Source organism: Aristolochia californica, unplaced genomic scaffold (assembly GCF_029961685.1).
Source record: "Aristolochia californica isolate CCGP_79_NKW_82.1479 unplaced genomic scaffold, dmAriCali1.0.hap1 SCAF_16, whole genome shotgun sequence".
Taxonomy (NCBI): Eukaryota; Viridiplantae; Streptophyta; class Magnoliopsida; order Piperales; family Aristolochiaceae; genus Aristolochia; species Aristolochia californica.
In genome coordinates this window covers 3,061,348-3,072,177 of record NW_027181837.1, presented here as the reverse complement: position 1 = coordinate 3,072,177, position 10,830 = coordinate 3,061,348, and the positions used below count along the sequence as shown (strand labels likewise).

Below are 10,830 nucleotides of genomic sequence, written 5' to 3'. Positions count from 1 at the left end.
CCTTCCCCCTCCTCCTCCTCCTCCTCATGGTAAGGCAGCCATGAAGGTGCACCAGTTTGCAAGAGTAGACCTTTGGGAGCACGAACCTTCACTTTCGCTTGGCTGCAAGCGTCTCCGTCCCCTTGCTCCAAAACTCGGTGGCAATGGTCATACCATCGCTGCTCTAGATCTTAAGAGCTTCATCAAGCCGGAGAGTGGGCTGCGGAGCGCCGCCGGTGGTGTAGGTGACCGAAAAGAAGCTGGTGCTCCTCAGGTAATTTGCCTACCGTTTATTTTATATATTTAGATTGCGACAAGCCTTACTAGGATCAACTCTAATGGAGGACTTTTAGCTGTATAGCACAATTACAACTAGTAGAAGTGCAGTAGGTTTGAAATCAAAGTCCTTCCCGAATTATGGAATATTACAAACCAGGCCACTGGTAGAGAGAGACTACTCTTTCATGAAATGAATGCTGCAGTTTCATCCAGAACTCACAACACACTGCTCTCTGGCCATGATTGTAGTCTGTAGAAGCTTGTTTTTTGTTAAAAAAAGTAACATTTTTTGGCTGAATTTATGCATGAGTAATGGGCTCTGGTCATGAATGACTTCGAAAATTATCGCGAATTGATTAGGTTTGTGGCAACATAAATTCATGCAGGCTGAGGTGCAGTCCGGGGGCACAAGATGGAACCCTACGCAGGAGCAGATTGGGATCCTTGAGATGCTCTACCGCAGCGGCATCCGGACTCCGAACGCGCAACAGATCGAGCAAATCACGGTGCAGCTCAGCAAGTATGGGAAGATTGAAGGGAAGAATGTCTTCTACTGGTTTCAGAATCACAAAGCAAGGGAGAGGCAGAAGCAGAAGCGCAGCTGCCTCACCCGAACATTCTCTGTTAGCGTTATGCCGAAAGTTCCTGAAGTAAGTCGTGTACTTACAATTGTTTCACTGATTCTCACAGGTTTAGTTTCTTCCGATGGATGAGCTCATGACCTGGTCTTTTTTTATGTTTCATAGGATGGAGTAATGAAGGAGGAAGAGAGTTACTACAAGAGAAAATGCAGGAGTTGGAGTGTTCAAAGCTTTGAAGAAGAGAGAAGATTATGCGGTGGTTTCATCACTGCAGATGATCATGAGGGAGACAAGACTCTTGAGCTCTTCCCGTTGCATCCGGAAGGAAGATGAACGGATGCAAGCCCTTCGTCTGTCACTTCTTACTGCTTCTCACAGCTCAGGAAGAGAGAGAAAGATGGAGGCCGCGCCATTTCTCTCTCTTTCTCTATCTCTCTCTCTCCCCTTGACTATCAAGTCCACCGAGGCTCTTTCCCAATGCTGGAGCTTTGTAAAAGGCACGATGAATTCCATGCATTGGATTCTTTATCTGGTCTCCTTTCTTTTTCCCTGAATAATCTAAATTTTCAAATTCAAGCTTTTAGAGGGAATGGTAGTACGAGAAGCATCTTCAGGGACAGAGCCTGAGCACATTAAGAAGAATTTTAATGAAACCCATCAGCTGAATGATGTCTCTGCAACTTCTGTTCATGTGAAGAAAAACTTTGTTTCTGCAGCTCTTGAATTTTCAACCTATATCCTTCAGTTCAATAAAGTTTCAGGATCTATATACAGCTCCTGAAATCGAAAAAGAGGCAGAGAATGTGAATGGGATTTGCTTATAATTGCTTTCGAAGAAAAGGATTTTGTCTTCTCCTTTCACAAGTTCAAATGCGGATCGAAAAAAGTCAAGGAAAAAATCAGAAAAGATTACAGCTACGCAGACTAGGTTCCCACATGAATGAGGATTTGCTTGGAAGAGGTAGAGGTTTATGATATCATATATCTTTCTTATAACGGCTATTATGCAAACTATAATTCCATTATGAAAAAAATAAAATAATTTTGCTTCGTTGAAGCCCCTGAGATTTTCTGAGATGCTTCTACGATAAAACATGGAATCAAGCTCATCCATTAAAGTGGATTCACATGAATAGGCGACCCCAACTCTGTCTAATGCAAAGACGCAGCTAAAAAAACTGAGAGTCACCTTGAACAAATAACATAAACTGATCTCCAGGGTGATTGAAATGTTCAAGGAGATGAAAACGATAGTAACTGATCTAGGGTTTCCTACTTTGTGGATGAAGAAGAAGATGGAAATCATCTAATGGCTATAAGAAAAATGCTGTTTATTTTGGATCATACTTGTGTGATTTTGGAAGATACCAAAAAAATCTTGGATTTTTGTTAAGGAGCAGTAGCAGAAACATAATTTTATCCATATCTAAGAAATGTTTGAACATATTGAAATATGAATGCTTAATATGAAGAAAAAAGAAATATTTTCAGTGGGTCTCTGTGGTTTTTGCTTGAAATTGTGAAAACCCAGAAAACCTGAAAACAATATTTTCCTTATATATATTGAGAGGGTCACTCATCTGTAGATCTGTAGAAGCTTTCTTTGTCAAAAACCCATGTCGGAATCTCTTTGAAGGCATAAAGGTTAGCTTCTAGAAATGCTTTCTTTCTCCAACATTAGCAAGTGACATTCCCTCTGTTACTCACTTGCACTTCTCTTAGAGTTTCACAGTTTTTAAAAACTTTCATTTAGACTAGGGAAAGAAGACAGAAGAAAAGATGAACATCTCTCTTAGTTGTGTTCCAAAGAAAGAAGTCAAAACTTTTGGGCGATGCACTTGTCTTCCACCATTCCATCAAAGCTTTTCTGCTGTTTGGGATTGCTTTAACCAATTCAATCAGTAAATTTTCACCCATGAAACCAACCCACTTTACTAATCATTATCGACTTATCATCCCTCGACCAAATGATTACAGTCATGCTCCTGTTTTTTGTTTTTTTCTTATTAACAAAACTTTAGTTTCTAGTGGGCTACTGTGCTTTGTTTGGTTCTGTAGACAGTGAGGTCCCATGCACCAAGATCTCAATCATAAAGAGATTTCCAGTGACTACCTTTTCTTTTTCTTTTCTTTTCTTTCTTTCTTTTGCAGTTTTTTAGCTTTAGACTTGCAATGTGGGCATTGATCAGATGGTTAGTGTGGAAGGCATTTGCTTTGTGAGAAAGTGGTTCTACTTTTTTTTCATTTGAGATTCACAGAAAAGATCTGGGAGGTTGGAGAAGCACTGGTAGTTGTCAAAGAATTTTTTTTAAAGAGACAGAGACAGGGAGAGAGAGAGAACAAACAAACAAACTTGGCTGAAGTTGTTTTAACTTCGAAAGAGCATCTTAAACATGAAAAACAAGCAGTGGCTTCAGTAGTTCGAATTTTCAGAAAATATGGGTGACATCTTTCCTGTTTTTGGCTGAATTTTCATGGTAAAAGCTATGAGCAAAAGCTTTTGAAATGACGGAGAGGGAGACAGCAATCATGTAGTTTTGAAGGACTAAACATAATGCCAGACAGAGAAAAATAATTTTGATTTAAGATAAGAGAAAGGTATTTCAAGCTGTATGGCTCGAGTTTACGCACACTGAATATGGGTGGGATCTGCTTCTACATGAGAACTGGATACTCTTTAACCTCCGATGTTCTCAAGGCGTGTGACGATGCAAATTGGTCAAAGATTATGATGAGAAAATAAAGATTGGAAAAAGAAAAGAAGACAAAGAATGATTCATTTTGATGGACTTTTACACCCTATTTAGACGAAGAGAGACGATTATCCATGAGGACCTATTTTTTTTTTTTTTGTTTGTTTCCAGCTCATTTGCTTGACAGGTCTTCTCTTTCTGTCCTCGTAATCTTCCTTATCTTCGAATAATACATGAAATCTCTCAGAAGCAGGATTCATGGGGAGATTGAGAAAAGCAAGAAAGATAATGATTCAACGAGAGACTGGAACGTTGTTGAATTCACCTAACATGACTTCTAATATATCTTTACCACCAAATGAGAAGACAGATTTGTTTTGTTCTATTTCCACTGCAAATTTTCTTCATGTACAATCATTGCTTCTATAATGCTTCAGCTCCATTGATCTAAACTGGTAAGTTAAAGAGCGTCTGTAAATTTTATTTATCAAAAACAATAAAAAAAACTTTGGTGAAGATGCAACTCAAATAATGATTTTGTAAATTCTAATGTGATTCACTGGCTTGAACCTTTCTTCAAATGGCAATAGAACGTACATGGTCTATATCCTAAACCTTGAAAATTTTGTGAAGGTGACTTCAATCACCAAGGATGAATTTTATCTTTACATCCTTTCTTACCTTTACAATCAGTTGACATTAGCTCAACAGTTACAAAGATCGTTTAACATCATCCAACCATCAATTTCCAAAACACACTTGGTTCCAATCATTCCTATATTAAAATAACTCAGTATTTGAAGTAGGCTAACTGCAAACTACCATTTGTCCAATCAAACAGACTACCACCACCATAATGGTTTCACAAACTCAAATCCTAAACAGGAAAAACAATAATAGCCCTGCTCACTCCATGTACGAAGCGAGCTCCTCACTGGCACACTCATGAAATAAGATTATCACTCAGCGATAGAGCAGTCAGTTGATCAGTGGGAGCAATTCCCTGCTGCTGCTGCTGCTGCTGTTGTTGCTGAGCCTGAGCAACGTTCCTCAGGACCTCCATGGCTTCCGCGACTTTTGCCTTCAAAGCCTCGGGTGATTCCAAGAGGTGCAGAACCTCTGTTTGATCCATTTCTAGTAGCATACCAGTCACTTTGGCTGCAGCATCGTGTTCAACCTGCTCCACCAATGGGTAGAGACTTTCTCCCAGCATCTGCACATGCCCACACCAAGAAATAGTTAGGGTCATGAACCTGCACATCAAATGTCAAACTCATGAGGTAGATAGATCCAAGGATCTTGATCCACTCACTGTTCTTTGCTGCTCTGGAGAGGCATTAGCAAGAGCTGACGCCAGTGCACCAATTGGTATGGACTGTGAAATGGGTGCTTCACGTATTGACATGCCACCCATGTCGTATGGAACGGAAAGCATGCCACCAGCAGGCATGGGGAGATCAGACATGTTACGACCATGCTGATAGCGAAAGACTCTTCCCCTTGGCACCATAGGCTGCTATAAAGAACATATAATGTATTAAGAACAAAAACAGAATCCAAATATTAAAGTGGATAACATGAATGTATGATAAAACTTATAGCACAAATACAAGCAGGGCATAATTGTCAGTAAATCAGATGTTTGATCCTCATTTCAGACAAGTAGCCACATTGTAGTCTCCTGAATTAACAGCCCACCTGTTGTTGCATAAGTGGAATAGGTTGCTGGCTTTGCTGCACAGGTCCTCCACCAGAACGCCTCCCAGGGCGTTGGCCTTGCTGACCTTGTTGAACCATTGGCACGAGGAAATTTGGCATTGGTGCTCCACCAGGTCTCATCCCAGGCACAAGTTGTTGCTGGTAACCAAACCCAGGCTGTCAAAGTGAGAGAGACAATTAATTACAATGTAAAAAGCCAACAGAGCAGCACTCACACCCACAGGTATTGGCATTGACACCCAAATACTGGAAGCAATACGGAAAGTGTGCCGTTATGAACACAGTTTACTTTTTTTTCTTTTTTACAAGAATTTTATTCCATTCATATTGTCGACTCTATTAAAAGCATGTTTCATCCACTTCTAGCAAGGCTACTAAAATGAATTTATAATCATTTATGCAGCACAACAACTTCGATATAATTCCGATACCTAAATTTTCCGGATTACTTAAAGCATTTAATAGAACTAACAATGGTATTTCTGAAAATACTTGTAGAAATTTACACGATTGGAAATGAATACACCAGAGTCAACCCAGCCACATAATACATATTTCTAGAAGTGTTCAAAATTGTATGGTTAAGAAGCATAAAATGATATTACAATTTTAAGCTGGCAAGGAGTTAAAGACTAAGGTACTCTAAACAACATAATTAACAAAAAAAAGTGAGAGATTAATACAGTAGATAAATCATGAAAGAAAAATACATGGAGGAGATCCTTGGAATGTGTCAAAAAAATCACAAGAAACAAATGGAACAGAATAGAAAAAACTCCATAAAGAAATATCAGTTTTCATATCAAAATTATTAATAAAAATGTAGATATATAGTCACTATAAAACATAAATTACACCCCTAACAGTCTAACAGAGACCTTCATAACATGAAAAAACTTATACCTGAGGGGGCATGAGAGCAGGAGGACCTTGACCATAAAATAGTTGCTGTCCCAAACCTGGAGCACCAGGGGGATAAAACGGAACACGAGCAGCAACCGAAGGTGGCATTGCAACTGGCCTCATTTGAGAGAATTGTGCCTAGTCAAGTAATAAAGCTACAAATAAGCACTGAGACAACTGTAGAGAAGTTAATGAGATAGGGAAGATATATATCCTGTCAATTAGCATTTTTGCAGGAATATGGAGTTGATAATTGACAGAAGATTGCACCACTCCGAAATTAGCAACTGATACAATAGACTCAAGTTCAGGCAATCAAGTTTTTAACTGTCAATGAAGAAAAGATTGAACGCTTAATGTTTAAGAAATGGGGAAATGACATCTAGGAAACCCTTTCATCCACAACAAGTAAAAAAACAAGAACTACTTCGTGGAAATTACCTGCAATCTAGCTTTCCTATCTTCTTTGCGCTGTGCAAGTGCCACATATAGTGGTTTGCTGACAACAATTTTCCCATTCATCTCTGCAAGCTGCACAGGCACTTAAGTTGATGAGAAAGAGAAGTGATATATGCCTTAAGTTCGAAAAGGTAACAACAGTAAAGAAATAGCTAACTTACAGCTCGAGATGCTTCTTCAGGAGTCGCAAAAGCAACGAAGCCTGAACCCCGACTTATGCCACTTGGATCCCGCATAACCTGTCCAAATTAATCACTATAAGAATTCTGGTATTTTACAGATTCTGGCCCATTTACCACAACTAAAGCTGGAATACTAGGCACCTTGCATGAGGTGATTTTACCAAAATCAGAAAACAATTCTTTCAACATCTCATCATCAAGGGTATCATCCAGGTTTTTCAAGTACAGGTTCACCCCTTGGTACATGTCTACAGCCTCCTTATTGTTTTGCTCAAACCGTCCCTTCAATTCCATCTCCCTTTCAGATTTCTTCTGGGCCTTCCCAACATACCACTCCTTATCATCAATTTTTTTTCCATTAAGATCCTCAACAGCTAAAGCAGCATCTTCTGCATTCTCAAAGTTGACAAATCCAAAGCATTTGGATTTCCCATCTCCTTCTCGCATTACAACAGCACTTGTAATGCCTCCATACTCGCCGAATATTTTCCTCAAATCTTCATCAGTTGTTGTTTCTGACAGATTCTTGACATAAACATTATTAAATTTCGTCTTGTTAACAGAAGTCTCTCGCTCCTGTTTACGAACAAATGGGCCAACAAAAACTTGTTTATCATTCAGAAGCATCCCATTAAGCTTGTCTATGGCATTCTGGGCTGACTCTTCATTGTCAAACTGAACAAACCCATAGCCTTTAGACTGACCAGAGGGATCTGTAGCAATCTTGCAAGACAGAATGTTACCAAATGCAGAAAATGTCTCATGAAGCGCTTTGTTGTCAATTGCTTTGTCCAAATTCTGTAGCAATAGGTAGATCATAATTCATCAGACAGGAGATTGAGATCATCATTTTTCTTGTCATTTTTTTTAAGAATGTGATGGACTGAGATGAAGAATAAAGAATAACCAAGGGGAAGAAATACAAAGAGAGGGATTGATAGAGAAAGATTGGCTAAACCTTGATGAAAATATTGGCAGCCCCACTTTTTCGGATGCTAGGGTCTCGGTGGGAGTACATAATCCGTATAGGCTTGGCATTAATAGGGGTGAAGTTCAGCATTTCAAGTGCCCTTGCCGCTGCCATAAAAATTATACCAAACAGTAAGAACTTATAATTGTTTTAGGTATCCAATCATGCAGAATAATAGCAACTTGAGAAGACCACGAAAGGGACTCATGTTTTGTAGAATAGGAAGTCCAACAAGGAGATGAAGGATGTTATTAGCAGTAATGTCACTACAAAGGATCAAATACTCCATCAAACTTTGTAATTTTCTTCTGTTTTATTAATACATCTTTATCAAAAAAAAAATGTCACTACAAAGCATCGTGTAAAGAGCTCAACAATCAGAAGGCACATAAACACCATCACTAGTATATAATTTTCAGATAAAACTGCAATCTATCACATAGAAGATCAAAGAAAAACATTAACTGATCCCTTCTATGCACAATTAAAACTTTCATCAGATACATTTAACATGAATGCAGAGTCAGGTTATTTTTCATATGCACTGGAGTCCAATTATATCCAGCCAAGTAATTGGCATACAGGGACTTGGATTTCACTTTTCAGAAATCATATGGATTGGGCCTTCTCTCAATTACCACATGGGAAGAAGGGGAATTCTAATGAGAGATCTTGGGCTCAAATCGCACTGGAGGAATGGGGTGTAGTCTGCATGAAATATCAACATTCAAAATAAAACACTAACAATTAATACATCCTGCCAAAGTAAAGTCATTAAAGTAAATATTACTAGGTTAACATTTCCCTAAATTGCCTCACAAAAAGAGACAAACAGATCTTCAAGCTAGAGATTGCAGTAACTATGTTAAGTGTCTATTCCTACTTTCAACAGCTTCCATCTGACATGACTCTCTCTGTCTATTTCTCAGCACAAGGAAACCAAGATGCAGGGGCTCTTAGATGATAATAAAACCAAGTTGCTGGGTCTTTTAAGCACAAGGAAACCAAGCCACAGAATCATTCAACTGATGGTTGCAAAATTTCTTTAATAGATTGGTCTTATAAAGGTTAACTTTAACCCGGCTGCCGCATAAGTTACCCTAGTCCATACACCATATCTAACGTAATAGCTCTGTGTAAGTAAGGAATGAATGCCAGAAAGTTCCACACGCCTTCAGTACATCAGCCATGGCACATTGAGTCCTTTTCGTTTACAGCATAAGACTTTACAGACTATTCCAAATATTTCCAACCAAAAAACAGAAAAACAGTTGCTAACCCCTTCATAAGTTAAGAAAGCCACATAAGGAAGAACTCTCCCATAACCTAGAGACCCATTAAGTACGACATTAGCAATCGAAAATAACTGAATTTACAAATACGACAACGTAACATAAAGTTCAAGGCACGATAAGCTTAAACCCACAGAAGCTCGAAAATCGTGTACAAGTTCAATAACAGAGGTTAGAGCATTATAAACTTCGAATTAGATCAATACTCAAAGAAATCCCTAAAGTTTCACCCTCCAATGGTTTAAAACAAAAGATAATAAAATGTTTAAATAGGATCTACGCACAATCTTGGACAGTGGAAGGACACACTACCGTCTTGAGGATTGCTGTAGTTAACATAAGCGTAGCCCAAGGAGCGGCGAGTGCTGAGATCCCGACACACACGGACCGAGACGACCTGTCCAAGCTGGCTGAACAGATCATACAGGTGCGAATCTGTGACGTTGCCTTCCAAATCTCCCACGTAAAGGGAAGTCGAACCGAACTGGCTGTTGCCAGGGCCACCGACAGGGGGCGCCGCCGTCGCCGCCGTTCCACCACCGGCCGGAAGTGTAGTCTGCGACTGTACTTGAACCTGCGTCGCCATCCCAGTAACCCCTTACCCTAAATTTCTTTTTTGTTTTTTGTTTTTGTTTTTCTTTCCTTCTCCTCTTGTTCTTACAAGAACAGAAACCCTAGGGAAGACGATCAAAGAAACTACGAATAGGGTATCCGACTCTGATAGACAGACAGACAGACAGACAGACAAAATTGTTGGGGTATAATTGTTTTCAGATATTCGAATTTTTGTGTTTTTTTGTTGGGATAAAGAGGTATCGAGGAGAGGGAGATAGACACCGGAGATCCTAAGGAAGAACAGAGCAAAGCAAAGAGCGAATAAGGGAGGGCAGCCCCAACTGCACCGCAGATTGGGAACTCGACCTGTTTGCCTTTATATCCACCGGACTACTCCGATAAAACCCTAATCCTACTTCTTCAGAACTTACCATCCGTCGGATCACAAGACCGAGCCCACTGCCGCTCCATCCAACGGATGATGTAAATCCTCACGGATTTATCCCAGATTCGCTCAACTAAGTTGCGGACTATTGATTAAGTCAACTAATGACTGTTAAAAATCAGGATAAGACGAATTACACATAACTGTAATTAATTGTGGGCCCAGATGTCTGATTTTTTACTATTTTGGTTGTAGGCCAATTTTGTTTATCATTTTTAATCAGTTATGATTTTTTTTTCTATCAATTTTAATTTTCTAGGTTTTAAATATTTCTTTATATTACAAGTCGATTTTTTTATAATAAAATTTTCAAGCACTAGCCGGATTTGAGCTCTAACCTCCATTTAAAACTTTATATAAAATTATGCATAAATTTTACTTAAAATTGGGCATGAACGAACTCTACATAAAATTGGGAATGAGCTCTGTACATAAACCCTAGTTGAGCGAAAAGCAAAGAAAAACAAATAAAATTGGTTATATAGTCTGCATAAAGCAAAGAAAAACAAATAAAAGAGAAGTCAAAAAGCTTCCCACTAATTAGCAACTTTCTATTATTGCTCAAAGTCACAATCAAAAGATGGAAACAATAGCCATGAGTAAGACTTCTCCAAGATACTAATGGGTTAAAGATCAGTAGAAATTGAATTAACTTGAGGTCCAACTTGCAAGACCCAAAGCAAATAATATCTTCATTTGGATTGAAATTCCCATAGTGAATTATAGACTCTAAGTGAATTTGGCATTTTAGTTGATTAGAGTGAAACCGAAAA

General features: G+C 38.9%; 2 protein-coding genes across 3 annotated transcripts; one reads left to right on the top strand and one right to left on the bottom strand.

Moving 5' to 3' along the window:
* LOC137953881 (WUSCHEL-related homeobox 4-like) lies at positions 1-1,739 on the top strand. Its single transcript, XM_068801420.1, has 3 exons — positions 1-253; positions 645-908; positions 1,005-1,739. The coding sequence occupies exons 1-3, from the start codon at positions 41-43 to the stop codon at positions 1,170-1,172; spliced, it is 645 nt and encodes a 214-aa protein (XP_068657521.1). The 5' UTR covers positions 1-40; the 3' UTR covers positions 1,173-1,739.
* Positions 1,740-4,291: 2,552 nt separating this feature from the next.
* On the bottom strand, positions 4,292-9,972 carry LOC137952520 (polyadenylate-binding protein 2-like). 2 transcript variants are annotated; one of them, XM_068799594.1, is made up of 9 exons: positions 9,370-9,972; positions 7,754-7,872; positions 6,937-7,593; positions 6,775-6,852; positions 6,596-6,685; positions 6,155-6,292; positions 5,231-5,407; positions 4,845-5,048; positions 4,292-4,745 (listed from the first exon to the last, which is right to left on the bottom strand). In XM_068799594.1, exons 1-9 carry the CDS (start codon positions 9,641-9,643, stop codon positions 4,476-4,478), a joined length of 2,007 nt encoding a protein of 668 aa, XP_068655695.1. In that variant the 5' UTR covers positions 9,644-9,972; the 3' UTR covers positions 4,292-4,475. The 2 variants fall into 2 exon arrangements, with proteins under 2 accessions (XP_068655695.1, XP_068655696.1); XM_068799595.1 differs by having other exon boundaries at positions 4,845-5,045.
* Positions 9,973-10,830: the final 858 nt, after the last annotated feature.